Genomic DNA, 16,176 nt, shown 5'->3' with positions numbered 1-16,176 from the left:
GATGGCTGCCGATTTAAGACCTGCTTTGAGCAGGAGTTTGGGAGTTACGTCTTAGTTCTTACAGGTGATAAAAGTAAAATGCTGCTGTAAAATGTTAGTTTTGTAATTGAAGTATCTTCTTCATTTACAGTTGCTAGTAACAAAGAATATCTCTATAGGAACTACAGTTTATCTGATTGTAAGCATATTGTGAGCAAATATGTTTGGAGATCACCTTTAACATGTATTTTCCTCAAATTCTGCAGAAGAATATGTCTGCCAAAATTCATTAATGTCTCCATTTGGTCATGATCTCTCAGTTGTGTCTTCTTCTATTTCAGGTATGATGCGTTATGCATCCTTCTTCGTCACAGCAAGAATGTACGCTTTTGGTTTGCACACAACGTCCTTTTTAATGTTTCAAACCGCTTCTCTGAGTATCTTTTGGAATGCCCTAGTGCAGAAGTGAGGGGTGCGTTTGCAAAACTCATAGTATTTATTGCACATTTTTCGTTGCAAGATGGACCATGTCCTTCACCTTTTGCCTCTCCTGGACCTTCCAGTCAGGTATTTAATTTTCTAGTGAAAAACTTCTGAAACTTACTCTTACTTCTTCGTTGTAAGCATTTAATGTAAAGTAAATTCTGGAATACATGCATGTTCACAGGAAAGCTGTACAGTCCCATTTTGCACTACATAACATGAGGTAACCTCATGAGTTTGTGTGAGAGTTGCTGTCAGAGAGATTCAGTTTCCCATTGTTTGTAAATCTCTCTGAAGACTAATTAGTGAGAACTTTAAGTTGAGTGGCGAGTGTGAAATACACAAAATAGCTCATACTGAAGTAATATGTAGGGGAGTGAAGCCTTGTTTTTAATTTAGAATTAAAAAATAAACAATCAGTCAAAAAACCCCAAGCAAAACCCTCAAAAGCATACAGGAGTTACCAAAGTTTTCTTCCCTGTGTCCTGCAACATTGAAATCATCAAAAATCGCATAGAAGTAGACAGTGAATTGTCTGATTCTATACACGCAGGAAAAGCCAAAGTCTTAATGTGTCATAATGTTTTTGCTTGGACTGTGTTAAAGTTTAAATAGATCAACCTTTTTGAGCCTTTGTTTTGTCATGTTTTTCATGTCTACAGTACGACAGTTTTTATTTGTATTGTTCCATTTACCTCCTCCAGATGTTTTAACTAATGTATCCATCAAAAGAATTTGTCTTAAGTTAAAGCTACACATGCTTTGACAGTGTTTTGTTTCATGAGATATCCGAGCTAATCCTGTAAGGGTGATTTTGCTGCCTGTCTTAGTCTGTGAAGTTCACAGTGGAACTGCGTGTCCTTTTCTGAGAATTTAAGCCTAGCTGCTGTTGGAGAAAAAGCTCAATTAAAATCTTCTATACGTGCATAATTCCTTGGACTTACACGGTATTTAGTGATGGGAGACTTGCTCCCTGTGTGTCGCTGCATGAGATACAGAAGATTAACAAGCTGTTAGTATTTTGGAGGTTGTAGGAATCCCATGCCTTCTAACCAACTCTGCTTTCTGCCATAGTAGAAAGTATAAACTAAATAAAAATTTGATAGGTTCAACAACTAATACTAAAACTTTTTTTTTTATATAGACTTATGATAACTTAAGTTTAAGTGATCACTTACTGAGAGCGGTACTAAATCTTCTAAGAAGGGAAGTATCTGAGCATGGGCGCCATCTGCAGCAGTATTTCAATCTGTTTGTGATGTACGCCAACTTAGGTAAGCAAATTACACACACTTTTACTGATGACACCGAATTAAACTGTCTTTTATTAATGATCCATTTACACAGGTAACAGCAGGAGAACAATTTTTCAGTCTCAGGGAGATTGTTATCGTTAGATGTCTCTAGAGCATCTTTGTTCTTCCAGTTTGGAGTTTTGGGCTTTGGTCTTTCTGCCATCCTCAGCAGATTAACATGAGAAGCTTGAAGCAATAAGTATCTGTCCTTCTGAGAGGGTATGGCGGTAAAAAAAAAATGGCAAGAGAGATGATGGGCTCATTTGCGGAGAGATCATGAGACTCAGGAAGCATGTGGGACTGAACAAGCTGAGGAAGACAAAAAGCTGAAAAAGAGAATGCGTGATTCTCCTTCATGGAAATGTCAATACAGATGGTCATGCTTTGTCTGTATATTCCAGCTGTGCCCTTTCAATTCTACTTTTTTTAGTTCACCTTTGAAGTTTACAGTTATGAATGCAAAACACTGATTCTCTATCTGTCTTCCCTTTAAAGACTCTTTGGGAGGCTGAGGAAATAGCTCAATCTGTGTATGTTCTTAGACGTTATTGTTTGCCAGAATGCTTTCACCATAGACGTCATATGAGGTAAAATAATGTAAGAATTGGGGAATTCCACTGTAAATTGGATATTGTAGTTCCTCCAAGATACACAGGCAAGAAAAGCCAGTGTTTTTGCAATACAGGAAGTCTTAAGTAAAGTTCTCCCAGGCTGGGGACACTGATTCTTTTCACAAAGACTGGAGTCTTAAATTTTCTGATGGAAGATTAGATAGAGATTGAGTTTGATCACAAATTAGTGTTTATTTTTAGTCTTTAATGGAGATAAGATGATTATCAGTTTTGTGGTGATGGACATGAAGTACTGGCTGTGGTACTTCCAGCATCTCCCATTTTTCTTGAGGATCTTAATTTTATCCAACATTATGAAAACAGAAATACAGATTCAGAAGTATACAAAAACTTGTATTATTTTCTAGATTATGTATGTTCTTTGCATAGAAACTTGCTAGACTGTACACTAAGAATAGACTAAAATAATACTGATAGTATCTGAAGTAACTATTCCAACCAAAATAATTTTTGCAGTTAAACTGAGATCAGTCCTATTCATGTTCAAATCAACAGCTATAATCATGCTGTCTCTTAGCGTTACCAGCATGCTGAATATCAATTGATTGAATAAACTCTCTCAGATGGATTAGTCCGTTGCTGGTTTATATTGCTCCCTGAGGAAGAGCAATTAAGGGTAATAAAATGCAAGTTAAATGAATAAAGGATTGCTTTTGCACTCTCAGGTTGGTGAGGGTAGTCATGGATTCATGTCTAGTGCGTTGTCACAGAGCTCTACATTCTTGCTTTCCCCAATTATTAGAGCCTTCCATCAGGGATCCATTTATCTTTACACGTGGTAGGCCTAAGTGACAAAGCATCTTTCTCTACAGCAAGTTCTAGATGAGATAGTATACAAGACACACACTTCCATAGCGGGCGTCTATTACCCTCTCTCTTTTACTCTAATACATGATATTGTCATCCTTTTCTGTAAAATAGTTTGAAGCTAGGAGACCCAGTTCTTTAGAAATTTGAGAGAAGGCCCATAATACTGAGCAGCTCAGCTGTTGCTGGTTATCAGCTCACACAGGCAAGTTATAAATACAAGGTTCATTTAGATTGCTTTGTGGCTAAAGTCTTAAGCAAGTGTATCGGGCCAAATGACGTTATGTCAGTGTTTTCACATAGAATTCACACACACACGGAGTTCTGAAAGCTCTTTCACATGGGTAGAAAATTTCAAAGAAATTTGAGTTCCTATCTGTAAAATTAATCTGGCAGTTGTGTTAATTTCACCTATAATGTATATCGCTTTCCTATGCTTTGTCTAACAAAGCATTCTCTATGTCAGGCAGAGTTCCATCGTGACCGTGAGTGGACTTAATGTCATTACAGAGGAAGAGAGATTCAGTTGGTCTGCTCTAACTTACCTTTTCTTCTTTACTAGCTTTTCCATAGTCAGTGCAGTTAGAGCCTCTGACCAGGAAAGCACTCAGAAGTCAGATGGGAAAACGTAACCAAGTTTTATTCTGGGGTCTGATTGTTACCACAATCTACTCTGCTGAGATAAACATGGAATATTAAGCAGTTGTGCTTGTGTGTTACCACTGTTAACTGAAGGCTTTTGTATGGATGTAGAGTTCATTCAGCAAAAGCCACAGTAGAGCATTCTTATGTCATCCCAAGTTTTGTGAAAAATATTAAATTGTCTGACATTTTGAGAAATCAAATAATATATTGTTCATGTGAAAGCAAGCAAGAAATGAGTTCTACAAAGGATGCAACTACAAAGCTATCTAACATAATAAAACAGATACTATAAAAGAGCTCTAATAAGGTGTTACCTGCATTCCTCATCAGAAAGATGATAGGTACGGTCCAGTTGTATTTCAGAATAAGAAAAAGCTTGGAAATGTATGAAAAATCATTACTTTTAAGCAAATTGAGAAGCAGAATGCAGGATCAGAAGGGGCATATCAAACTTACTGGTAAGTACTTGTGTAGTATGTGCAAGGTATTCTTGCACTGAAACTAGCTGTGTATTTGGATTTTTTTGGTTGATTGGGTTTTTGATTGTGTTTGAGGTTTCCTCATTTTGTGGGTTTTTTTGTGGTTTGGTTTTTTTTCTTCTTAGATTTATTTTGTTGCTCTTGTTTACACTTACTCATAGTGTGGCACTGTTGGAAATGTCTTAAATTTGTAAATGTTATATCTAGGACACCATGGTAAAAAAACTATGCTGTGAAGGATGTTCATTGTGTCCTGGGTGCATGTGGATCACAATAAAAAGATTAATTCTTTGTCCAAAAGACTTCTTTGGAGCTTTGTGATTAACACAGATGCTAGTTCTGAAGTACTGGTGAGCTCTTTTAAGAATTGTAGTCATTTTCAACTGTCCTTCGATGTGATTTTTCATCTGAACATAATTTGTTTGTGGATCTTTACTGACTTGATTATTTTTTTTCCTCTGGAAGTATTAATGATGGTTATAAGGAAAACTGGCAGCTGAGAAGTTTTGAATCATGTAAAGAGTAGTTATTTTTCTTAAAAAAAAAAAAAGTCAGTGCCAGAAACAAGATGTTCTGCTTTGTTCTGCCCCTCTCCCTCACCCCCTGTAAAGGTGTAGCAGAGAAGACACAACTTCTGAAACTAAACGTTCCTGCAACCTTCATGCTTGTGGCTTTGGATGAAGGTCCAGGTCCTCCAATTAAATACCAGTATGCCGAACTGGGGAAGCTATACACCGTTGTGTCACAACTGATCCGTTGTTGCAATGTGTCATCGCGGATGCAGTCTTCTATCAATGGTATAGTGAATTTCAAGTTTTCCTTAGATTAACTGAATATATTAGTAGATGTCTTTTGTGCATATTTACCTATGATGTGTTAAAAGGATTAGCTGGGAAAATGTTTGCCTTTTATGTTTAGCAACTCCTTTTGTTAAAGACAGAAATCTTTGTTGTAAGAAAACTGATCTGCTATAATAAAAAGCACAAGACGGAAGTCTGTAGGGTATTTTATGCTTCTTGATTTTTTCCTTAAAGATATAGGTAAAAAAAGAGTGGTAAAGTACAAGTTTCTTGATTACAAAATAGAAATTATTATAGAATAGTATACGCTCATTTTAGAGAGATGCATAAAGATCTTTTGATTCTAAGTATGCAATAAAATAATAGATTACTTTCATGTTACCAGTACGAAAGTGATCTCTACAGGAAAAACAGTATAGTGTGCTTTGAAGTAGCTAATGCTGCTTATCAGTAAAGACATCCTGCATTGATGTGGATAGCTCTTGAAAATTATTTGGTGCTTATTTGCAGTCAAGACGACTAACAGAAGCCAGCACTTTCATTTATGAAAGATAAAGAATCAGTTAGAAATTAGTCAGCCACAGTTTAAATCATTAATATCTTGAGTAGTTGAATAGAGTGCGGTTATTTTTGAGAAATGGTGACAGAATATTGGGCTACGTGGACTTTATAGCCTGTATATGTACTCATTCTATTAAACATATTTTAGAAAACCTAATTAGGAATTTGTAGAGAAGCTATTTAATGGCAAACTCATTACAGCTTGATGTGTCAGGCTATAAAGTCAATAGGGTAGAATGTGCTATAGTAAGATTAATGAACTGAAAATTTTACTGTGCTGTAATAAGCTTCAGAACCATTTGGCAGTTTTTATTTGGTTTTGTTTCCAGTGCATTGTTTGAAGCTTACACTGAGGAGGTATTCTACCTATGAAAAATAATTGTATATTCACTGTATTCGTAATGAACATTACTCAATTATTATTACTATTTGCAGAGTAAAATTACTTTATTCTTCACCATGTTGAGCTAGAAAAGTTAACCCTTGGACTTCTGGGCATCTTCAAATAATTACTCAAAACACTGCTAAATTTAGAAACATCAGGAGCAAATCAACAGTCTTTCCTTACACAAAATGAAACTTACTAAATAAGAGACATTAATTTTTGTTCTTTGAAGAGTATGTTACTTCTCTCTACACTCTAGAGATTCCTATCTATCTGACATAGATATTCCTCTGAACCCTTCTCCATTGCTTAGTGAAGTAAATAGACCTCGTTTCCTAAAATATAATGAAGCAGGTAAATTCAGGAGATAAGAGGATTTCACTGAGGAAACTCTCAATAATTTCTGTTCTTGCATATAAACATGTCTCCAGCTGTTCTGCTTTGATTGTCACTGCATAATCTTACCTGGAGGAAGAAATAGCTCTCTCAGGCAGCAAGTGTCAAGCTTCACAATCAGGAAACACAGTTATTGCATACCATAGTCTTTTTCAAAGAGACTCAGTTGTTAGGGAGGGGTTGGGGGTTTTTTTCTCCATCTGTTCTCCTTTGATGAGTTACACCAATTTATATTTTGTTGTGTGTACAGTGAAAGTACTTCAGTACTGTTTCATAGGTAATAACTGTTTGTTCTAGGTAATCCACCACTGGCCAACCCTTACGGTGATCCGAATTTATCTCAGCCTATAATGGCACTTCAGCAGAACGTAGCAGACATTTTGTTCGTGAGAACTAGTTATGTGAAGAAAATTATTGAAGATTGCAGCAACTCTGAAGAGACCATCAAGTTGCTTCGTTTCTGCTGTTGGGAGAATCCTCAGTTCTCTTCCACTGTCCTCAGTGAACTTCTTTGGCAGGTAAAAATAAAAAGCCAGAAGAAAGATGGGAATATAAATGTGTATGATGCAAGATTTTGTATTTACGTATAGCAGTGTTGTATTATATACTGAACAGGTGCTTAATAAATTAACTTTCCTTAAGATCCTCTGTTGGTACTTACACTCTCAGGTCTATGCATCATGTTGAAGTACTGTGCATTTAGGAAAGCAATCGCCCTTCCATGACTTAGGAATGCTATGTCATGGATGGGAAATAAGTAGGCTGAGGTGCTGTTTATGTATTGCAAGAGCATTTCCTAAAGCTTTTTTGTCATTATCCATAAAAGAGCTTCTTACTCTGCGTGGAAAGTTAGAATAATTTCCTAAGATTTCCCTTGTATTTATTCTTAGTACATTTGTAAGGTTCTTTTTTACAAGCCTGTAGAACATAATTGGCTTCAGACTCAAAAAAGAATGAGACTGTCTTGTTTTTCCTTTGTAATCTCTGTAAGGTTAGTCACAGTTTTCCACTCCAAATTTTTTTTGTTATTATTTCTGTTAGCTTTTTTTTTTAATCTGCTCCCTTTTTCTTTCCATGTAAACATTACGTTCTTCTATATCCTTTTGTTTGGCACTTGAATCATAATAAAAATTACTTCACTGATACTTTGCTAGCCATGTGTTTTACAGTTTAGGATAACCTTTGAGTGTACTCTCTAAATATAGCAATACCAGTTCTGTACTTTTGCTTTTCTGAAAGTATTTTTTAAGGTAGCTTCTTCAACAGCTCATGCTTTCATGAGGAAACACTTTATCCTTTACAAAGCCTACTACATTAAAAACCAAAACCAAAAAAACTCCACAGAAAACTAACCTATCAAAAGTACAAGTCCCAAAAAACTCTGACACAATCAACATTTTTTAAAAAAAAGTATGCATTGTATATTGAAATATCCTTTAAATTACAGTAAACTTCAAATGAATGGCGTTCTTGTATTTCACCGTGTAATCTTCTACATGCCTCAAGGAATGTTTTCTTAGATTTTCTGCATTTATACTTTTTAAGGTTGCATATTCATATACATACGAGCTTCGACCTTATTTGGATCTGCTTCTGCAAATCTTATTAATTGAGGACTCCTGGCAAACTCACAGGTTAGTATTTGCCTGTCTTTTTGTAATTCAACATTGTTATGTTTTGTACAGCTTTGTTCCCCAGTGGTTCTGTTGCTAATTCTTTGAAGAGGATTGTTTTAAATATATATTAAATCAAAATACAGGAATAAAGCCTTTTTTTTTTCCAATTTTATCTCAATTTTTGAGATAAATCTACGATTTTTCACCTTGACCTTCCTTCTATTGAGATATTTGCTACATTTTTCACACATAAGAGAATGTACCATTTAGGCTAAACTCATTAGTATTTATTGTGAGGTGCTTGGCTTGATTCTTAAAAATGTCTCATTTGAGACTGAAGGTTCAGTGATAGCCTGGACTTCTAAGCAGCACATCAGTCATAGCAGTGGTACCAAGACATGCCTCATGACTCTCCCAGATCACACTGTGTGTGATCACATTTCAAGACAATTTATTAAATATTCATCCAGTTCCAAACCTAATTTTTATATGTCTACAAAATAAGGCTTTTAAAAGTTGAAATTGAGAAAAATGTAACTATTGCAAATGCTGATTATTTGAGAAAATAGTAAATTTTTCAGAACATAAGTAGTAGTAGGTGAGGTAACACCAAATTAATGTCATCAGCATGCTATCGGTCAGTATTTCAAAATGTTGCTGTTTTGTAAGTGAATATAGGTCATATTAGAGTGACTAAATCATTTGCAACCATGTCTCATATGATATTTAAAAGTACTTTGAGTAAGAGCATGCTTGGTCTGTCCAGTAAGGGTATTGGAATGAACTCGTACTTAACCGTAGAAGTAGACTGCACTCTTAGGAGTCTCTCAGTTGTCTAGCTTTAGAAGATACTCTAAGAGCAGATGGTGGTCTGGCTTACCACACTTCAGCACGTGGAGACTGAAGAAATCCCTCCAACTCAGTTTCTCTCTAGGCATTACAACGTCAATAAAGGATGAAAATACCCTTTATACATTAGCTCGTCGGTTTTGCATGTATGTGTAATACATACATAATGCAGTTTGTTTGTATTTTCTTCCTGATAAACAGATTCTTCCATAAGATGCCTTTAAATCCACAGAAGGCTGGAGGCTGGACATGCTTTAGTAGATGCAACGTAAACTAATGTATTTTAGGGTGGAAATGCCAGTGGGAAGTCATGGCAGTGGTTGTTTGGGAGGGTGCTATGTTTGAAATAACGGAGTATGGAGGAGGTTGAGTGTTGTAGCATGGCTTTCATTATACTTGGAAATGTACATCACTTTGTGTTCAAGATTACAGTCTCAGGACTAGCAGTGGAGTTGTGTTAGGCTTCAGCAGAGGAGTGTTAAGTGGCCAGCTGTGGTCATCCTCTGATTTCTTGCTGCTGCTTCTGGCAGTAGCTGAGAGTACTGGTCTCTGCCCTGTTCTTGGTTTTGCTCTGATATTCGTACAGTTTTACTGGTCTTTGTCTTACCTTTCAAAACAAAAAAACCCCCAACCAAGTAGCGTGACTGTCCATAGTAAATGGTATTAGCTTCTAACTCTTAAACACACATCATCTGAACTTACACAGTGTGTGTCCTTCAGTGCTCTTTGCACTCTTGTACTGTGAGATGGCTGCTGCTGTTCTTTGGCATCAGACATGCTCCCATAAATTTATCTTGATTTGGCAAGTCCAAGTGCCAAGTTTGGGATAATAGTGTTACAAGTACCACTAAGTTAAATCAGCTGAAGTAAAGATCATCATAACTTTACAGATGGAACCAAGGTTACCAGTTGCCTGGAGTCTGTTAGCTGATTTTGCTAAGGCTGTAAGGAAAGAGGGCAGTTGCTTTTCCTGCCATGAATGTACCTCTTCAATCTATCAGTGTAGGTTCTGTGCCCTCTTCTGACTTATGTTTTCAAAGCCAAATGTTTCTCGGCTCTTCCACAGTTTCAGGTTGGCAATTAATTCCTCTACCCCTCGTTCGAGAGCAGAAGGCACAGAATATTTTTTTAAAAGTAATAAAAAACAACCAGTTAAACTTGATTGCTGTGATTAGAATTGATACTTAGATGTTTTCTATATCTCATTCAGAGAGTTTAAATATTACCAAGTGTGCTAAAATTGCTATATATGTGATGTGTCAAGTTAGTTTTCTAGTTAGACTTTAAAAAAAACCTCTTTACTAAAATCAGTCAGAATATGAGCTATCCCTTTTATAATTACATTGTAAATGAAGCCTTAATTCAAATACTAAAACTCTTAACAAGTTTGGGTTGGTTTGTTTTGTGTGTGTGGTTTTTTCTTTTTTTAGGATTCACAATGCACTTAAGGGAATCCCGGATGACAGGGATGGACTCTTTGACACCATTCAGCGATCTAAGAATCACTATCAGAAAAGAGCTTACCAGTGTATAAAGTGCATGGTAGCTCTCTTCAGCAACTGTCCTGTAGCCTACCAGATCCTTCAGGTGATACCTTTCATTCTGTTTCTTGCTGCCTTTTTTCAGGTCTGTGTTCAAAAAAACCCAATAACAAAAAAGACAAAAACCCCCACCAACCACCGTTATTCAATTTCGTCACCTTAATGAAAGTACAGCTTCCAAGTACAACTCATTCGAACCTTCCTGTGTCAGAAAGTCGCTGTATGGGATTGAGAAGAATTTGCTTAAACTTGCACTCATGATTCTGTGATGCAGATGCAAATCCGCAGGCTTCATTTCAAATTTGAAGTTTTCTTTGTGCAAAAAAGGATATTTCAGGGAGTCTTTTAAACAGCAGCATGTGTGTTGGTGGTCTGTTCTCTGGTAGCTGATGTACAGGAAGGGGAAAATAGTTCTATTTTGAAGAGTAGAGAAGATAATTTTGAATTGTTCTTTTTCCATCTGCAGAGCAATGGTGATTTGAAGAGAAAATGGACCTGGGCGGTAGAATGGCTTGGAGATGAGCTTGAGCGTAGACCGTACACTGGCAATCCCCAATACACCTATAATAATTGGTCTCCACCAATACAAAGCAATGAAACATCAAATGGCTACTTCCTAGAGAGATCGCACAGTGCTAGAATGACTCTTGCAAAAGCTTGTGAACTCTGCCCAGAAGAGGTAAAGAATTAATGTGACTTTTGGTAAAACAGATGAGTAAAGTGCTTCTATAAAATATTTCACCTGAGCCACAGTCTCCGGTCATTATAGACATAACAAATGTAATGAGTATTTTGTAAATACAGATCTCTGTTTTTTTCGGTTTCAGTTATATACTCCTGTGTATTTTTCCACTTTTATTGCTGTTTTTGTAGATAGCTGTCACTTAAAAAATTAGCAATATAGAATTGTTATTGACTGTTCGAAGAAGATTATTATGTAGTACAGTAAAAGCTATGGGTGTCACCTGCATGTAGGATTGGTTCTGGATAGAATAACCGTAACACATTTTACCTAAGTAAATTAAACGTTTTTTTCAAACTTCAGGAACCAGATGATCCTGATGCCCCAGATGAACATGAGTCTTCTCCACCTGAAGATGCCCCACTGTATCCGCATTCACCTGGTTCCCAGTATCAACAGGTAAAAGTTTAGAGCTGAACCATTTATTCAGAGTTCCACGCTAGCATTTTTTATCATTCATGGTAACTTCAATCATAAGCATTTAGCCAAAAGTATGTTACAATCAAGTATCATACTTGAAGAATAAAGATAAAGATAGACCTCCATTTTGCCAGGAACAGTTTCACCAGCAGAGTTTCGGGTCAGAATGGCCTACGATAAGGGGTTAATCATCTATAGAAAGAACTGGGGGACAGATGCCATCACAGTCTAGTGCATACAGAGTTTTGATTCTGTCATATTTGTTGACATTGATAGTATTTTATAAGTTGCTTTCTTGTTTTTACATACGAAATCAAGCCTCACGGCCTGAATTTCAGTTTGGGTAATGGGAAGGCTTTCAGGAAAATGCAGGTTGCTTTGTTACGTATCACTTGTGCTGTTAACACTGATCTCTAAATCTTAAGTACATAAAAAAGTCGAGATCTGTTTTTATGTTACGTGGCAGCTTTTAAAATATCTTTTAGTGGAAAGCCAGATCTGAAAGAAATCACAACCAGGTTTTTCGTTGTATTGACTAAATTAGTAGATGCCCCATTTAGTTGCCGTTTTCTGTTCCAGTTCATTTTACATATTCCACATCTGCTAATTTAATTTCGTTTCCTGCCCAAACCCATTTTTCCTCCACTTTGCTTTCCTTACTTGGTGTTCTCAGCAGAGCAGTTGGTAAGTCATGCAGATTTTCCCACTCCTTTCTGAGCTCCTGAGTTCAGACACGTGCCATAACCTCACCATTTCCCGTGTGATGCGTTCACTTTCTTTGCTAGAGGTGGCATTTCTCACTAACACACACAGTCCTCGTATTCCTGATTTCTCCACAGCTGGTTAAACTCTGCAAAACAGTAGATGGATGAGGTGTTTTCATTTGCCAGATGTGTGTGTGACTTTTTAAGTTGGGGCAGAGCATCTGCAAAAAAACTAGTGGTCTAGATGTCATTCAGTTCTGTAACATGAAAGTTTTCCCTCCTAAAAACTGAAGTATGTTGCATAAATACAGGTATGCTTTTTCCCATTGTTTCAGGAAAAAAATTCAAGCTGGTTGAATCTGTTGATAAAATACGTGCACATTTTATGTCTGCAGCACATAGGCAGCTTCTTTTCATCTCATTTCTTTCTCGGCGCTTTTGCTTTGCATGTAACTGTTTATTATTCAAAAGCTGAAAGTTATTTCTGCAAGTTTTAAGTGTTTTTACCTCTATGTAAATTAAAGGTAAGTGAAAGATGTGATTCAGAGGAACAAAGAAACCGTGATATGTGTTCCTGTAAATACTACAACACAAGAAGTTCAGTGTGCTTCAGGATGCTTTGCAGTATTCTCCATGTTAAAGGGGAGAAGCAAGTGTAACTAGTCAGGAGACGGACAGCCCACGAGTTTAATATCCCTTTAAAATGCTTATGCTTTGTTACAGAATAACCACGTGCATGGACAGCCATATACAGGCCCGGCAGCACATCATATGAACAACCCTCAGCGAACTGGCCAACGAGCACAAGAAAATTACGAAGGCAGTGAAAAATTTTCCCCGCCGCAGACAAAAGATTAGTGAAATGCACATAATCAATTAACTTGCTCCATCAAGACTGTGCACCCAGGCCTTACAGTCCAACCTTTCTCTGTGTCTGGCTAATATTTAAAACTAGAAAAACTATTCCTAATCAACATGGAGTGGAGAGTCTATTCACTGTCTTATCTGCAGAAAATTGCTGTCAATATATAACCCGCCTGCAGTGGAAAGTGTATAGTGTTTTGTAATAAATGGCCTGATGCTAATGTGTAAATGGCAAAGGTGTATATAGTATATTAATGTTTGACTGTTAATTCTTGAGCAAGAAACATTTTTTTTTGTCTTGATGAGACTCACAGATCTACAAAAACAAAAAAATACTTTCTTGATATATCTGCTGCGCTCTGCAACCAGTGTTGCCTGCCTCATGGCAGTTGGATCAACTCCTTTACGAAAAAGCCTATCCATGTCAACCACAAAAATAGTTTCATGTTAATTCTTTGCCACTGGAGTCGATTTTACTATGAGCAACGTAATGGCTGGTAACCTTTTAATTATTTGGTTGATGTGGAAAATTGGTGATGTAACATTGTTTCTAGATCTTTTTTCATTGCCTTTTTCAGTCTGGTATTAGGTTAATCACTTTGAAGCTATAGTTATGCTGTAACATTTAGCATGGCTTCACACCAAGTTAGTGTAGCCAATGAGGGGGAAAAAAACATGACAGCAGTTGTCCCAATGTGACAACTGTATTGCTCAGAACCTTTTCTTCTTACACCTAGACTATAAAATGGGGAGGGAAAATGTGACAAACAAGTGGTTTTCAGTTTCACATATGTTCCTCACATCTGATGTTTGACAGTTCTGTCTCTGGGTGGGATAAAGAACACTTAGTTTTCAGTAATAGGAATTAAAAAGATTTAAAACAAATATGCAAAAATTTGCTATGCCAGGATGCCTGGAGCATAATAGACTGTATTTGGTGTGCTTGTTTTGTTTCTTTGGTAGAGCTTATTAGATAAACTTCTAACACTTTCCTTCTACTGCATCCCAGTGAAGTGGAAGTCAACAAAATCACACAGTACTTGTGAGTGCCACTGCACCAAGTTAACTTGCTGGTTTTCTGCTCGTTCACACTTCTACTTGAAAGCGAGAATCGTCTTAGCTCTTTATCCATTAAACAGGAAATCTTAACATTAGAAGCAGGGTTTAATTATAAAAGAAACTACTGGTTAGTCAAATACAATTCTGAGGTATCTCTATTCCAGAATAAACATTTGTTTAAAGACTTCAAGAAACGCATCAGTAAATACTGTATTTAAATGAAAATTGGTAACTTGAATGTGTGTAATTTTTTTGGAACCTGTCTGAAAACCAAATACCCCTGCAAAACAGATACAGCCCACCCTATACTATTTAAATATTTTGCTGTTTTATTTTATAGAAATTATTTTGCTGAATTCACAAATAGAATTTGATTTAAGAAGAATGTTTTGTCCTGTGGTGTGTGTTTGTTTTTTTTGGTTTTTTGGTTTTTTTTGTTGTTGTTTTTTTTTTTTTTAATGGGCTGCACAGAAAGGTGAATTCTGTGCCGTGGCACTGTGCTGAATTCTGGAACAACAGTCACATTGAGATTCTGTGCACAAAAAAATTTGGCCCTTAAGAATAAAATAATCAGGACAATTACACTGTAAAAGTTTCTTAATGTGATTTATCTTGTACTTTTTGTATGTTTTTTATATATACATATATATTTAATGAGCACAAGCTTGATGGTGTTTTTTACGAATAAGTTGATAGAAACAAAGCTGCTTATCAGATTAAAGGTCTGTAGTTTTGAAATGAACAAAGGAGAATTCGGTCGCGAGTGCATTCTTACGTATTCAGTATAATAAGGAAGAGACACGGAAGATTTTTGAATATGCTGCATAGCGGTGATCACTTTTATGCTTCCATGTTTTCCCTAGTGCTCAAGTTAATTCAAATTTTTTCATAGTTTTTTAGTAATACCATTTTACCTGGACTTAGTAAATTTGGATAAAGTGTTCCCATTTATCTTGGGAATGCTCGTTGGAGGTTTTAACTCAAATTTTACCCTGAGTACTCAAGTTGAAATAGTTCATATTTATTTGAACCAGTAATTGTTAAACAAGCTATCTCAGAGGTGACTATTACGTATTTTTTACTGTATAGGTAAAATATATAATGTGCTAGTTCAGCCTTGCCAACTGCGTTTACTTTTAATAGTGCAATGATTGTAGAGACATCTCAAACCTGTGATGCTTTAAGGCTATGACTTTCTTCGGTCATACACATCCCTGTCCCTGGATTGAGAGTGACTGCAGTGGCAGTTGTTTTTCAGGCAGCAAATTGAGAATATTGTGCATCTTTGTGGCTTCGAAGAAGGGTATTGTTTGTTGCAGCTGCCGCTTGTAAGCGGATAGCTACAGTAAAAGGTGCAGTGTTTTCTTCGCTCTGGGCAAAACACTTTTGAATTGTACTCAGCAAGAACTGTACGAGCAAAGCTTCATACGCATGTTGCTGTCACAGCGTTTTGGCGGTGGTCATTTTCAGGCAATACGCAGTACCTCGTTGTTGATGGCACACTGTAAAGTAGTAGTCCTCAAAGTGCCTGAAGATTTAATTCCCCCATGACTAATTTCAGTCCTGTTTTCTGTTTAGAACAGTTACTAGGGAATCTCTGGTCTTCCATAAAGTGAGCCAATAAATAATAAAGCAATTACTCACATTCCTGACAATGTAACATCAAGTACATAGAAACTGAAAATTCGTAGGTGGTGTTACGTGGTTAATGTGTAATTTGACCCGGGGCGGGGGAAATCCGTAATCGTACTACACCGAATTTCTCCCCCTTGTACATTTGGATTGTACAGCCGTATGCAAAGGGAATTCAGTTACTATTTGTGTGTCAGTAAATGTACCAAGCTTCGGTCACAAAGTTGGTCACCTACACCTGTGTTATCCCACTGACAGCAGTGAGATTGCACAGGTTTCAGTCCAAG

General features: G+C 36.6%; 1 protein-coding gene across 2 annotated transcripts in view; it reads left to right on the top strand.

Annotated features, from left to right (window-relative positions):
- Positions 1–14,642, top strand: part of LOC104494300 (probable ubiquitin carboxyl-terminal hydrolase FAF-X) — a 72,404-nt gene extending 57,762 nt beyond the window's left edge. For both annotated transcript variants that reach the window (XM_010137114.1, XM_010137113.1), the window contains 9 exons: positions 321–546; positions 1,607–1,736; positions 4,932–5,117; positions 6,760–6,980; positions 8,008–8,096; positions 10,358–10,514; positions 10,935–11,147; positions 11,514–11,609; positions 13,058–14,642. In XM_010137114.1, the coding sequence (XP_010135416.1) occupies positions 321–546; positions 1,607–1,736; positions 4,932–5,117; positions 6,760–6,980; positions 8,008–8,096; positions 10,358–10,514; positions 10,935–11,147; positions 11,514–11,609; positions 13,058–13,192 (1,453 nt within the window). In that variant the 3' untranslated portion in view covers positions 13,193–14,642. The remainder of the gene's footprint in view (positions 1–320; positions 547–1,606; positions 1,737–4,931; positions 5,118–6,759; positions 6,981–8,007; positions 8,097–10,357; positions 10,515–10,934; positions 11,148–11,513; positions 11,610–13,057) is intronic.
- The last annotated feature ends 1,534 nt before the right edge of the window (positions 14,643–16,176 follow it).

The sequence above is a fragment of the Buceros rhinoceros genome, unplaced genomic scaffold (genome assembly GCF_000710305.1).
Source record: "Buceros rhinoceros silvestris isolate BGI_N320 unplaced genomic scaffold, ASM71030v1 scaffold7765, whole genome shotgun sequence".
NCBI lineage: Eukaryota > Metazoa > Chordata > Aves > Bucerotiformes > Bucerotidae > Buceros > Buceros rhinoceros.
This window is presented reverse-complemented; position numbering and strand designations above follow the sequence as displayed.